Below are 14,762 nucleotides of genomic sequence, written 5' to 3'. Positions count from 1 at the left end.
ATGTCTTTAAAAACACCTACTAGTTCATTATAGAAGCTCTGTTTATCCTCTGTGGATGCTTCATTCGTGGGGGCATAACATGCTACTGTGGACAGCTTCGCGTGGGAACCGAGGAATCTAGCCGTTATAATTCGTGATGATACTGGGGTCCAACTTATCATAGCTTGGGCAGGAACATTTGTTAGCAGAAGGGCCACTCCTTGATTTCTGGTCGCATCGTTGCCGCTATATATGATAGTATGTTCTTTGTCTATTCGCTTTTCGCCCATACCCGTCCATCGTACTTCAGATAGAGCTAGGATATCAATTTTATATTGAATCATCTGTTTTATGACTTGTTCCGTCTTTGAAAGCTGGGACATGGCTCTCACGTTCCAAAAGCCCAGTTTAAGCTTTTTCTTAGCAGTCAAAATTCTTTTCCGTGGGCATGCATTAGTCGTCATCGTTAAAGGGGTTGATCCGAGGCTATTCGTTGATATTTCGTTTGCAGTTTGGTTTTCCTCCACTGCACGTTCGTGCTGCAGAGTCTCAGGTGGGGGTAGCCCCCAGCCCAACCCTCCTCCTTTACCCAGGCTTGGGACTGGCTACTGACGAATTAATCCGACAATAGGCGGAGTTATATACATCTATATTGCAAACTTTCTCTTTGTTTCTAGTAAAGATACCTCCTTTTGTATTAGGTGTTCTCTAAGCTTTCCATTTGTGTAGTCAGTTGTGTACTTATACACTAGTTGTCTACCAGGATGACTGAAATACTTATTGTGCAAAGTCAGAGCAATCCTTCATTACTCTTCACAGCCCTTCAAAATTCATTACTCTTAATTGTATTTTGTAGGTGAAAGAACTAACAGTTATGACATACAAGATGCAAAAGAATCATGTTACACCTCCATGGAGCCATTTTCCCTTCATTCTCCGTTTCGGGAAGCAACAGTTCATTTCATGGTAAGTTTTACCGAATAAGCCCTGAAAATCTTAAAAATATGTAATATACTGATAATTCAATTAATATTTCAGATATAGTTTACTTAGTAACAGTGCCTGAGATCTGGTATCTACCTTGTTTTGTGGATAAAAAGAAGTACAGTGTCTAAATAAGTTTAAGAACCACTGGCCTAGATAATCATAAGGGACTGAACCCTGACATAAATCTCTTAAAAGAGTTCTGCATGTCTGCATGATCCGTCAGTATTCACTTCCCCACTTTGGAGCGGTTCTAAATTCAGCACTGAACCAAGTGCGTACACCGAAAACTACATTGGAAAGGGTGTTTCAAGCTCATCAAAAATGTTAATTATACGAAATTGATCACTTTGAATCTGAGAACAGGGAAACATTTTTCGAGACTTCAGGAGAGGGGGACGAATTTAGTTAAGTAATTCATGCAGTTGCCGACCCATCATAAATCGGCTACATCGATTAATCAATGATCATCACTGATAATTCGACAGACGATGACGACATACGATGATCTATCATCATAAATTAGCTACAAAAAATGGATAAACATTGATGCAAAACGCAATAAGGACTATTTTGCGCTGAAAAGTAGCAGAACTTCCTTATTTGCATCTTCAGAGCCACTTATGTCTATTAATGTAAGAAAATCCACTAAATCGCTTGCGTCATCATTAATATTTATTAGTCACATTGTTTTCTAGGCTGCTGGTCGCAACTCTTTCCGTGGTTTTAACATGACATATCAGCGGTATCCGTGTGGAGGCTTATTCGCAGAAAGTAGAAATATATCATCGCCCAATTATCCGAACAACTATCCATTAACCATTGACTGTGTTTGGCTATTCTGGCTTGCTGACGAAGGAGGGATTCCAAAGGTTTGTCATATTGATTTCATCTAATAGCTTCAGCGACTATATATGAAGATTTTGTATTTTGGAGGAGGGGGTGAAAATCTTCCTCTATGCAGATATTTTTTGAAAACTTAAAAAAATGTGTAATTTCTATAGTAATGAGCAGGTTCACAGGGAGTTGAGCAATCTATAGTTTTATTAATAGTCTAAGGATTTAAAAAGTATTTTTACACCCAAATGTACGTTCCTACTTGCTCTAGATGAAGACCTCGTAACAATATCTGAGGGAGGGGGGTAGTAAATATGTAGTTGTCAATTATGGGTAAGTTTTATGACGATATTTTTCATTGATAGTCCCTTCCCACTTTCAAAGTGTCTGTTACCCTTTCAGGAAGAAAAATAATGGCTATTTGTTGTTTTGTTTTTAATGTATTCTGAGATATTTCTACCTTTCTTGTGGTAAAAAAAGTTACGATCTACGAATAATTTGCAAATAAATTTTATTCTAAACTTGAGCTTATTATTCATATTTCAGGGAATAATTTAATTGAATTTTTAATGATATTTACCTAATAGTTAAATTGAAGTAAACACTTTACTATTATGGCCTGTTTTTGAATAACAGGTTAAGATTTCTCGCTTAATGCCGCAGCTTCTGTTTTAATTTTAATGCTGCACAAAGTGTTTGCTTCTTCTTCGGTTTTATTTTACTCAACACAGATGCTACTAATCGGGTTTGCCAACCATTAGAAGACCTTTATAAATTGGGAATGTACAGGCGTCTTAGAAATGAGTTCCATATGAATTGTGGCATTATTTCAGGAGGATAGGGGGGACAGCTGCCCATCCCAATAATTTGGAGGAAATAATATTATATAGCCCATGCCTTTTGAATTTGCGGACGGAGACCCCTCCTGCTCCCCTTCAAGTAAAAATACTTGAAGTAAAAAACACCTGCTCCCCTTCAGGGGAGCCTTACTCCTTAAAATGGCCAAGTTACAATTATGAAATAGGCAATACTTGGAATTGATACCAAAGTAAGGCATTGTGTTTAAATACTGAATAAATAAATAAAAAATTTCTTAACTGAAAGCAAGGAACGACATTAAAATTTAAAACGAACCGAAGTTATTCTATATATGAAAGGATCTGTTCCCTTCTCAACACCTCGCTCTTTACGCTAAAGTTTGCCCCTTCGTCACGACTCTACTTCTCAAAACAAAAAAATGTTTAGCGTAAGGAGCGAGGCATTGAGGAGGGGACATATCTTTTCATATACGGAATGATTTTTGTTCGCTTTAAGTTTTAATGTCGCTCCTTACTTTCTGTTAAAAAAATGTTTTTTTGCATTTTTATTATTGGCATTTGAATAAAATTCAAATGATTCATTTCATTTGAATAATTCATTTCAATGATCTTTCATTTGAATAAAATTTTAATCTTTAATCGGTTTCTCAATCACTTCAGAAATGCCCCCTTTCGTTTTTGCAATTTGCATATTATTATTGGCAGATTTATTCCGTACACGAAGGGTTGCCCCCTCCTCAATACCTCGCTCTTTGTGCTAAAGTTGTTGGCAATTTTTAAAAAGCTTCGTATTTAAATTAAACGGCTCCGTGTTTCTGTAACCGCTATTGAAAAGTTGGACAAACAGTCAAGCTTTAGCGTAAACAGTAAGGTATTGAGTTCATTGTTATATGGAATAATATCTGGTCGTTTTTCAAATAATGCGAGTAAATCTGGATAGCCCTCTATTAAATATATCCCCTCCTCCTCACAGAAAAATCCTCCACAGAAATTTCATTCAGCGCGACTTGTACTCCCCCCCATCTGTCAAATTTCTTCTAGACAGTCCCATCCTCTTTTAGAATCCCCCTCCCTGTAAAATTGCTTGCGGACTATTGAGCCTGAAAAACAGTCCTCAGCATTCTTTCATTTGAATAAAATTTTAATCTTTAATCGGTTTCTCAATCACTTCAGAAATGCCCCCTTTCGTGGAAGTTATTTCCCAAAATCAAAGCACGTGTAAATAAGCCACTGGATAATTCTCCCGGAACATCTCCACATGAAAAATTTGCCAAAGAAAACGTAAGACACTCAAAAAGAATTTCGTATAGTAATTCTGTGTAATCCTTTCAGTGTAACATTTTCCCTGGAATATTCACCCCCCCCCCAGAAACTGTTCTCCTCAAGGAAGATTCTCCCTATAGAAATTCACCCTAAGCACCCCCCCCCCCCCCCCAAAAAAAAAGAAGAATGTCTGTATACTTTCCCGATAACAAATTTTATGCGTAAGCGAGAATTCCATAACTGAGAGGCCTCTCCCCACAGACTCTGCGGGGTGGGGGGGGGGCATTTTACACTTAAAGACATAATTTTTAGATCTTTCAACTATGCTCAACAAAATGGCTATTTCAATATTTCGATCAGATAATTTCTGGGTCATCTGGTTGCCCTCCAATCTTTTTGTCATTAAAAAAGGGCACTATAACTTTTCATCTCCATTTGAATACACTCACTCCCTATCTTAGTTTCGATACCCTATAGTTTTTTAAGTTATAGCTTGCTCTAGATAATATTTAGCTAATCCAGGGAAAAAAAACTCTTTCCAGTTAACCTTCAACGACTTTGACGTTGGAATGGGAAATGACTGCTCGTCTGCATATATCTCAGTAAGGAATGGTCACTTTGTAGATTCACCCGAATTTGGTCGATATTGCGCAGGGAGTCCACCGCCCTTGAATCAGACACTAATGGCTGCTTCTTCTGGCCTACGAATCCACTTTCATGTTTCTGCAGATGTTCCAAAGAGAGGTTTCAGTGCAATGGTAACTTCCGAAACAAGTGGTGAGTTGACTTATAAAATTGGTACAAGATCAAAGCAATTATTTGTCGATTAATAAATAGGAACTAATCACAAATTGGTTAATTTGCGTGTGGAATCTTAACAGTTTCAGAATATATCAGGTATTATTCTTGTTTAGCTTCTTTTTGCAATATTGGAAATGGGTCAGGTTAGGAAAACTAAACTTTCAGGGATGGGCTTACTAACTAAAGCATTTCCTGGGAAGGTATTTTGCAGTACCTACCTCCACTCCTTCTCTCTCTAGAGGGTACTTACTTTTGATGACCTTGAAAAATCTATGTGTTATGAAAGTGAAACCTTACAAAATAGGTCTTCTACTTAAATTAAGTACAAGAAACAAGCTTCAAAAATCTGCAAACACAGTTCTTAAATTTAGAAAAAAATGTATTGATGTGGCTTAAAATTCTGCTCAAATAACAGGAGTTGCATGTTCACAGCTTCAACCAGAGAAAAATAAACTGATAAATGAAAATTCAGGTAAAATGTTGTTTTATAAAAATTTCCATTTGGTCAAGTTGGCAAATTTCTAAGAATCATAAATCAGGAAAGAAACTTCGCCATAACTTTTCTGAGTATGTTTTTGGCCCTGGATTTATTGCTGCAAGGACTATTTCCCTAACCCAAACCCTTTTCAAAATAACAAAAAGTAGCTAAATTAGAATTTAACAATAAATGATGTTAAAAACTGGCATATACATGCTAAACAACGCCTAAATATAAATTTATTAGGAAAAAAATCAACTCACCGAGAGTCCCCACGAAATAGCGACCCTTCTATCACCCGACAGTCAAAAACAATTTAAAATTTTCTACGTCATCGATGATCCAACGCTAACAAAATGACAAGCCGAAAATATTAAAAACCCTAAAACTACGAAAACTTCGAAAAATAGAGACATAACATAAATATCTATCTTTCATCTTTAGAAGATCATTAGGAGTGTATTTAGTCGACTGGGGGATTCTTTTCGCTTTCTCCTGAAGACGGTGAACAGAAGCAAGCACAAAAGGAAATGTAGACATCCACACAGACGAGCACTAGTATGTATAAGGGTAAATGAAAGAGAAATATAAAAGACGGAGGATTGGAAAGGGAATAATCGCTTTAATTATGATGATGATGATGTTAAGTCCACGGGAAGTTTTCACTTCGATCCTGGGGTGACTTATGGAGCCTCTCGGTGTACGAAGCTGAGTTATTGTGGGGCACCTATACATGTACAAGAAAAAATAAAAAAACAATTTGAATTTAAAGCAGGTTGATTTACGTCAAACCAATTGAATATCTTCTCAGTCGTTGCTTGAAGCGTTAGAATTAGGGATGATTCTTCCGGAGCCGTAGCACCTAGAGTAGTGTTGTCTGCAAACACCACCAACTCTTCTCGATTATCAGATGTGAATGCCGACGTAGTAAGGTTGATAGAGGTCGTTCGCATGGATTTGGAAGAGTTGGCCCAGGAATAGAACCGTGGGATACTCCGAATGCAATTGGAACTTGCTCATTTGCATTTTTTATGTTAATAGCTCTGTCAGTGAGTTGTGCAGAGAACCAAGACAATGCTTCCTCACGAACACCCTGATCAGGGAGCTTGCCGATTAGAAATTTATGCGTGAGGCTTTGAAAAGTTTTCTTTATATAAAAAATGGCGGCAGGAGAATCTAGAATCTAGAGATCATCGTAAAAACTGAAGAAGTCTGTTGCGAGCATGTTCTGTAGAATGCTTAGCTCGAAACCAAAATTGATACTGATGGGAAAAAAAATTTTACTTCAAGAAATCTTACCAGACGTTTAAGCATTAGATCCATCTTAAAGAACAATGACAAAAGAGGTATCGGTCTGCAGTTCCTAAGGTCCTAAGGATCACCTTCTTTAAAGGGAACTATCACACGTTCAAATTTAAGACGTTAGAAATATACTCCTAGTTGAAACGACCTGATAATCAAACGGCAAAGTGGTGTGATAATCGGTTGAAGGATATGTTTGATTACTTTAGCAGAAATATGGTCAAAACCTACCGAAGAATTCTTTAAAGACAAAAAAAAATGTTCGTAATTTCCTGCTCTGTAAGCTTCTCAGGAACCATTGATTTCAAGCACGGAGGGCTTAAGAACTGCTTCCAAGACTGCGACAAAGAACAATAAGAAACGCTACTAGCGGTTCTTTTTCCTATCTCTGCAAAGAATTTGCATACTTGACCTTTTTCTGCGATCAGTTGGTCGCCTATCATGAGACACTTGGGAGACCTTCTTGTGTCGAGGACGGCCAAGTAACTTCCTTAATTATGTCCCACGTCTTTTTTATATCTTTATCACAATCAACAAATCTTTTGGTGAAATATGCCGTTTTAGCTTTGCAAATAATTGATTTCAGTATATTACAGTACAAATTAAATGATTCTAACTTAGCATCACTCGGTCTGTTCTTGTACTCGTTCCAAACGTTCTGCTCCCTTTTTATTGATTTGAGGGAGCTATGGCCGTTGATCTTTTTGCTCGGGATTCCTTAAAGGAGCTTTGAGAGAATGAGACACAAATTTCTCCTTAGCAGTGCCATGAAACCAGCCAAATATATCGTTATAATTGCCCAAATTAATGTTTTCTGGTATTGAAAAGTCCTACGAAGATGCACTCAAATCTTCTTCAAGTCTATCCAGCTCCAATGGTGAATAATGGAGTCTCAGTTTTTCCTGGAGGACTAACCCTTTTGGATTTCAGAGAATTTATAACAAGGCTCCAACTGGCAAATGGTCGGAAGTATCCGATAGCAGAATTTTGCTCTTAATGGAGTGTCATCATGAAAAAATGTTGTCAATTAATGTCAAGGGTATGGCTCTATTATTTCTATTGGGGGAGGAGGCAAGAGGGGCTTCCATCCGGAGAGCCAATGGGCATGGGCTATATAATAGTTTTTTTTCGAATTATTGTGGGCAACTCTGCCCTTGTCCCTCTCCCCGAAATGACGCCACTGGTTAATGTTGCTGACTTGTATGAAATCCTTGTCGGTATGTTTATACTAGGAGTCAATCCATACGATATTAGTAAAGACAAGAGATCAGAAGCCTGTCTAGATGACATTTCCGCAAAGTCAAAGTTGAAGTCACCCATCAATACAACTTCTTATTTTTCTGTATAAATTTTTTAAGAGTGTCTTCTAACGTTTCTAGAAATTCATTGTTAGATCCACTGGGAGACCAGTATACTTTGCCAATTATTACCCTTCCTTAGCGTTGATGAGGACTTCTACCAAAAGTGACTTAGACACCTTTTCATTATTTGTACTTAAATCATGTCTTAGTACGGCTTTAAAAATTATTTTGGATATAAAATCCAAGTCCACCTTTTTGGGCTGTCATAGAGTTAAAAAATATCGACGTACAATCGAGAATGTCCAAAAGTACCTGATTTTTCTCATTCAAAAATGTTTCACAGAAACCGATAATTGCAGGACACGAATTTTTCCATTATAATTGAATATCGTCAAACGAGGAATTTGGGTGCTGAATGTAAGATGCACAACTGGAAGCACATCACCCCACCGAACTCCATAGTCCCAAAATCTCAGCTCCTCTACAGACATGCTATCAATAAAATTCTCAAAATTTTCATCAAAATTCATATTGGGGGCATTACCAACCGGATTGTTTATAATTCCATTAAAATCTACTCCCCGAAATTCATAACCATTTAATCTCCCTTGTGTTATGTCAGCGTTAATCCCCAACGGAGAATTATTCTCGACGATAATTGCTTACCAATGCAGGTGACCGAGAGCTGTGAATATCAGTAACGTCAATTGCTTAACATTGCGAAGAAAAAAGGCCATGACACGAACTTGATTACTTTGTTCTGAAATGAAAAAAAATTACAAGCAAAATAGCACAGGAAACTTTAAATGCTGTGGGTTAAAGGGAGAAAGTAAGACAAGTAAAGAGGAAAAATATGCAAAAGGGAAAAATTAAAAAAAAAACGAACAAAGATAACAAACAGCACATATTTGAAGATTTAATATATTGAGCGGAAACGAGCAATCACTAATAATCATGCTTCAGAATCAAAATCATTATTGGCTGAGGGAAAACTAGGGCAATCGTGTCGTAGTTTGTGTCATCAACCTTGATCCAGTTAGAACTAGAAGTCTTTTTAAATTCTGGCGATAACCTAGTCCCCTTCTGAAACACTTCGGTATAAGACACTTTATCGGTGGCAACTTCGGGATTTCTCAAATTATAAACTGTACTCAAAAGTTCTTTCTAGCATTTAACCTGCTCGAATTGAAAGTCAATGCTGAAGCTTTTCTGCGTATTTCTTATTTCACCAGCACAAGCCATAATATTTTCCTTGATGGCGAAGATTTAGAACAGAAACAAGATTAGGATCCGAAGCCGGGCGCGAGTTTTGTCTTCTGGTGTTTTAAGACGTCTTCGTCTTCTGGTGTTCTTGGTCTTCTAAGACGGCCGTAAACTTAATATCCATGTACTTCTGTCTCGATATTTCTGATAAAAAATCATTAACGGATTCTTCAATATTTTCATTTTCCTAGTTAGGAACTCTATGTATAAGTAGATTCTTGCGTTTAACATACGATTCAGTTGTTAACACTGGTCTTTAACTGCCAGAAGAGCAGAATTTAACCAAGTAAGTAAGTAAGAAAGTAAGAAAGTAAAATATTTATTACCCGTATTTTTCACATAGAACAAAACGGAGTACAATGAAAAAAAAAGAAGAAGAAGAAAAACGGAGAGAAATTTAAGATACAACATGGAAAAATACATAATCAAGAACTGTAGAAATGTTTAAGCCAGGGATGGTTCCATTTTGCCTGGAAATTAGAAATCAACCGGTTTACCGCCATACTGGGGTCTGCAATCCTATGTTTATCAATCATATATGTATTTCTCGTCCACAAGGGGCATCGCAGCAGGAACTTCGCGAACCTAAAATAAAGGGACCGGAGCTTGCGTTTTTGGGTGTCAGTTAATAAATTCCAAAATGGCGCAATATATAAAATATGCGGCAGTGCGACAGCGTTATACATATTGACGAGATACTTTCGGCATAAGAGGGGTCTGCTGGCGACGATAGACCCATACGCAGTGCGGAGTTTTTTCTCGACGTGTTTGACGAGCAGTAGACGAGTTTCATTAAGGTTACGGCCTATGGGTAAACCCTGATACACGACATGAGATGAAACAGTAATTGACTCGCTACCCAGTAGGAGGTGTTCAGGCTGAAAAGGACTATCGTTGAAAAAAAGAACTGCAGATTTAGAAGTATTGAAAGCCAGGCCGATTTTTCGGTATTCATCACGCAGGATCGAGAAATTCGATTGCAGACCCCTAATAGACCGACTTAGATTTAATAGATCGTCCGCGTATGCAAGTAGCGACACATTTATATTCTTGGAGATACATGAAACATTTACACATGCCTGGGCATTTAAAACACTGTTATTGTACAAACTTGGGGATAATAATGAACCCTGGCGGACACCTTTCTTTACTGGAACAACCACTGATGTGATGCGGTTACCTATTTTTATACGCGCTTTTAAACGGCAATACATATCGTACAGTACGCTAGTGATACGGAGGTTTACACCTTGCTGGTAAGCGGCTAAAAGGGCCTGAGCGTGAATCGACGAATCAAACGCTCTACTCACATCAAAAGCACCAATCACTATAGGATCACCGGATTCGTGAGAATCTGCTAGAATAGCGGCAAGACTGAAGAGAGCGTGAGCACAACCCAGACCCGGTCGGAAACCGAACTGGTGGTGAGGCAATCGGCACGAATATTGAATTTCTTTTGAGACTAAGATCTCTAGAACATTACAGAGCACTGGAGCAACAGTGATTGGCCTGTACGAAGAGCATTGGTCTGTTGGTTTCCCTTTTTTAAGGATGGGCGAGAGCAAACCGACACAAAAAGAGTCAGGCACTATACCAGTGGTGAAAATAATCTGCAATAGCAGCGTCAGATATTCAATAAGCATAGTAGTACCGTGTAGCAGATTTAGCGCGCATAGTTCGTCTACACCTCGGGAATGTTTCTTCTTCAGCTTTAAAATAGCTTCATGTACGCTTCCGTAAGTAACGACAAAATCAGGGACACACTGGCTGGATAATACCGATTCTAGCCGGTTTACGAAGGGATTAGACGTATTTGGGTCGGGGGCACTGAATTCGTTGGAAAAATACGATTCCCAATCTTTTTCGCTAATCGAATCATGGGGTTTTCCGGCGACCGGTTCCCTCAACCGGGCTTTCCAGGTTAGTTTTGGGTCACTTACGATTCTGGAGGAGTACTCTTCTTTTAATTTGGTACGATGAGCTTTCAGTTGCTTGTCAAATTTTCGTTTAGTCCATAAAGGGATAGAGTTAACAGGACCGGATTTGGGTTTATCACAATCTTGCCAGATTCTAAACCAAAACTTTGCATCGTTGCAACACTTAACTAGGGCCGGATTTTGCGAGAATTTGTGAATTTCTGTTTTCATTTTAACCTTTCTGGTAGGAACTGCTTTTTTTCAGCTACGAGAAGCGAGTGAGTAATATCGGCACAAGTATTCTCCTGTTTTAGCGCTTCATTCTCCTTACGACGATTTTCAATCAAGTTGCTTTAAGTCGTCCATACGCTATTCAAAATACTTCTTGTGACAGACATCCCTATTAATACAATCGGTAATCAAGGAGGCACACTCGTGCCTCTTTAAAGAGGCAAACCACGACAATGTTAAGCGATCTTCGGTTCCAGTGGTCGCAGAGGGATGGGGAGGGATACATTTCGTAGCCCGGGCTCCAACTAAGAAACCTGCCAATCTGGCCGAAAGTTTCGACCCACCCCCGCTTTAACGTTGTCCGAAGGCTGAAATTCACAAGTTAAGGTCCCCTAGGGCCCAGGAGCTTATCTGCGAAATTTCAGCTCGATCCGATAACTCCTTCCCTGTTTTCCAGAAACCACTCATAGCCACTTAATGTTCATGTTCTTTTTTTTCGCCACGCCTAGAGGTCACAGCCGACATCGGATCTGGGTGTACGAAGACTCATTCGACGCGGAATTCTCCGAGTAATTTTCCTGGAAAGTTTCGTCGGAAAATCTTAACCCCCCGATTTTCTAGCTTAGAAAAACCCATTTTCCCATAAGAGCCCATGTTAATTTTTGAAATTCTTAAAAGTTATATTTATACACATGCAGGTATTTCGACTTCAAACATGCCCGGTTAGCTCAGTCGGTAGAGCGTGGGACTTTTAATCCTAAGGTCAAGGGTTCAAGTCCCTTATCGGGCGGTTTTTTTCACAAAATATGAAAAAAACTTCGTTTTCTTAAGGAGTTAAAGAGGCTGCGTCCCAAAGTCGAACCTTAAAACGTACAGGAATTAGGAGAGGCAGTCCTAATTCCTGTACGAGGAGTACAGGAATTATTAAATTACATCCACCATGGATTGTAGAAAAACGTACAGAAATAATATGAAAAAAACTTCGTTTTCTTAAAGAGTTAAAGAGGCTGCGTCCCATAGTCGAACCTTAAAACGTACAGGAATTAGGAGAGGCAGTTGGGGGGCTGCCGCCCCCCCAACCCCCCGCTTTTAAAGACTTTTGTACAGGTTTTTTTTGTTTTGTTAATTAAAAGAGGGCCTTTCCGAAGCCAAGAGCGGGAGGTTAGGGGGGCGGCAGCCCCCCACAACAAAAAACCTGTACAAAAGAGTCTTTAAAAGCGGGGGGTTTGGGGGGTGGCAGCCCCCCAACTGCCTCTCCTAATTCCTGTACGTTTTAAGGTTCGACTTTGGGACGCAGCCTCTTTAACTCTTTAAGAAAACGAAGTTTTTTTCATATTATTAAATTCTATATCGCTAAATATAGCTATATAGTACGATATGGCAATAAAGCGATTTTATAGACGCTCGCCTTTTCCCTCAATTCATCAAACTGACATTTCAAAGAAAGTTACGGGTATGGGCTCCTTTCTGCATAAAATCCAAATATGAGGGGCCCCGGAATAGCCCCTTAAGGGGTGGGATTTTCCCCAGGATAAATTCTCCAGTGGACATTTTCTACGGGAGCAACTAATGGGGTGGGGACATTTGCAGGAAAATTTTTCCTCTGAGGAGAGAATTTCTGCCATGATTTTCAAAACAAATAGAAATTAGTCTTTTTCAAATGAAATTGCGCTAAGAAAGATTTTTCCCCTAGAATCGTCCGTAAGAAACTTTCCTGGGGAAATTTCCAGCTAGAGTGGAATTATATGGGGAAAATTTTCCTGGGGTGGGGGTATATTCTATGTTGTAAAAAATTTCATGGGGAGATTTTATGTGGGGGGTGGAATTTTCCGTGGAGAGGGCGCTGAATTTCCATTATTGAAAAAAGCCCAGAAATTAGATATAAAAGAACATGTTCTTTCAAATGAAAGTAAGAGGCAACATCAAACTTAAAACAGACAGAAATTACTACTTTTATTAGGGTGACTGTCCTCTCTTCAATACCTCGTGCTTTACGCTATAGTTCTAATTCGTCTAATTCTAATTTGCCTTTTGTTGTAATTCGTTAAGAACGTCTCCTGAAACGCAGAGGCCGTTAAGTAGGATTATATTCCTTTTTAAGGGTTCTAAAAAAAAACTTTAGCGTAAAGAGCGAGGTATTGAGGAGTGGGCAACCCTCTCATAAACGTAGCAGATTTTGTTCGTTTTAAGTTTTTGTGGTGCTCCTTACTTTCAGTCAAATTTTTCTTATTTAATTGTTCTAAAGACAAATACAAGCAAAGCGCGCTATCAAAAACCTACTAAGACGAACAGAGCCTGAAAATGTGGTAAAATAATATATTCAGCAAGACAAAACCGTCCTCAAATTATACTGCTCAGACAAAAAGAAGATGTACACAATAATAAAAAACGGAAAAAAACTGGTGATATATTACCGATATATGTTGTTGTTGTAATTGAATGGAGCGTCCAGAACTTCTTCTCTATGCTCCAGGATCTTTTCTCTGTTTTATCATCAACCTAGAAAAACCAAAAAAAAAAATCTTCACCATCATGCTTCGTCGTACTGATTAATCTTCTACACACAAACCAACAATTAGTCTAATACCCTGTCAAAAATCATGGAAACCAAAAGGTAAGATCTATTACCGATAGATCTTGCCTTTCGGTTTCCAGATTTCTTTATTAAAATTATAAAACGTTTAAGATTTTTTTAAGGAGTTATTTCTTTGAAAAGCTCAGTAAACTTGTTAAATGAGAACTTTAGACGAGACCAAAGTAAATGCTCTTCTATACAATTTTCTAAATAATATAAAATTACAAAATTTGAACGAAATACGATATGCTGTGAGGAAAAATACAAAAAAAGTATCCTATAGGAACCGGAAACTTATCATTGTAGATATATTGGCTCTGGCATAAGACCATGTAGATGTAATTTGATTTTTTAATTTGCACAGTTAAAACAAATGATGAAATATTTCATTCATAATTATTAAAATTAGTATATAGGAAAAACTAGAGTAGATGGAATTACTTGTTTAACATCAAAGTTTTACTTTCTGTCTTTCAGAATCTTGTCGATATACAACTAATGGAGCAATTCCTAACAAAGAAATACTTTTATAAAAGGAACTTCTAACTACAAAAACGGTTAAAATTACGTTGGTGCTTCTGTACCTGGGTCAGACATCTATTGCTATATAATCGATGTAGCAGCAAATTGTAATACCCAAGAAAATTAAAGTTATCTAAAATCAGGGATGGTAATTGCTAATTTTGGTAGCTCAGGTAAATCAATCAAATACTTTAAATAATAAGAGAGTACACCGGATGGGCATTGATGTGATAAGTGTCTTCAAAACCATTTTGCTAGAGAAAGATTTGTCAATAATATGGAATAAAGAAAACAGGGAATGATTAATTGTTAATGTATTACCATTAATCCCTTCCCCATCGCTGGGAGTCAAGAATTGAAAGTCCATAAGAATGAATTGTTTATGTTTGCATCAAATTATCCATATTAATAACTTAGGAAAAGTGCAGGAAAAGATTTCCTGGAGAACATACCCTTGCGAATACTCTTGCCATCGGGAAAGGGAAGGGAGTT

General features: G+C 38.0%; 1 protein-coding gene and 1 non-coding gene across 17 annotated transcripts in view; both read left to right on the top strand.

The window, feature by feature from the left end:
* LOC136038156 (cubilin-like) overlaps positions 1–14,762 on the top strand; it is a 321,162-nt gene that overhangs the window by 248,142 nt on the left and 58,258 nt on the right. For 15 of the 16 annotated variants that reach the window (XR_010620136.1, XR_010620138.1, XR_010620137.1 and 12 more), the window contains 3 exons: positions 836–945; positions 1,662–1,835; positions 4,424–4,658. Coding sequence is in view for 13 of the 16 variants with exons in the window: in XM_065721206.1 (XP_065577278.1) it covers positions 836–945; positions 1,662–1,835; positions 4,424–4,658 (519 nt within the window). In the remaining 3 variants the exon portion in view is untranslated. The remainder of the gene's footprint in view (positions 1–835; positions 946–1,661; positions 1,836–4,423; positions 4,659–14,762) is intronic. The other variant, XM_065721212.1, reaches the window with a different exon arrangement.
* Trnak-uuu (transfer RNA lysine (anticodon UUU)) lies at positions 11,891–11,963 on the top strand. The gene has a single exon. It is a non-coding gene; the product is annotated as a tRNA-Lys (tRNA).

The sequence above is a fragment of the Artemia franciscana genome, chromosome 17 (genome assembly GCF_032884065.1).
Source record: "Artemia franciscana chromosome 17, ASM3288406v1, whole genome shotgun sequence".
NCBI lineage: Eukaryota > Metazoa > Arthropoda > Branchiopoda > Anostraca > Artemiidae > Artemia > Artemia franciscana.
This window is presented reverse-complemented; position numbering and strand designations above follow the sequence as displayed.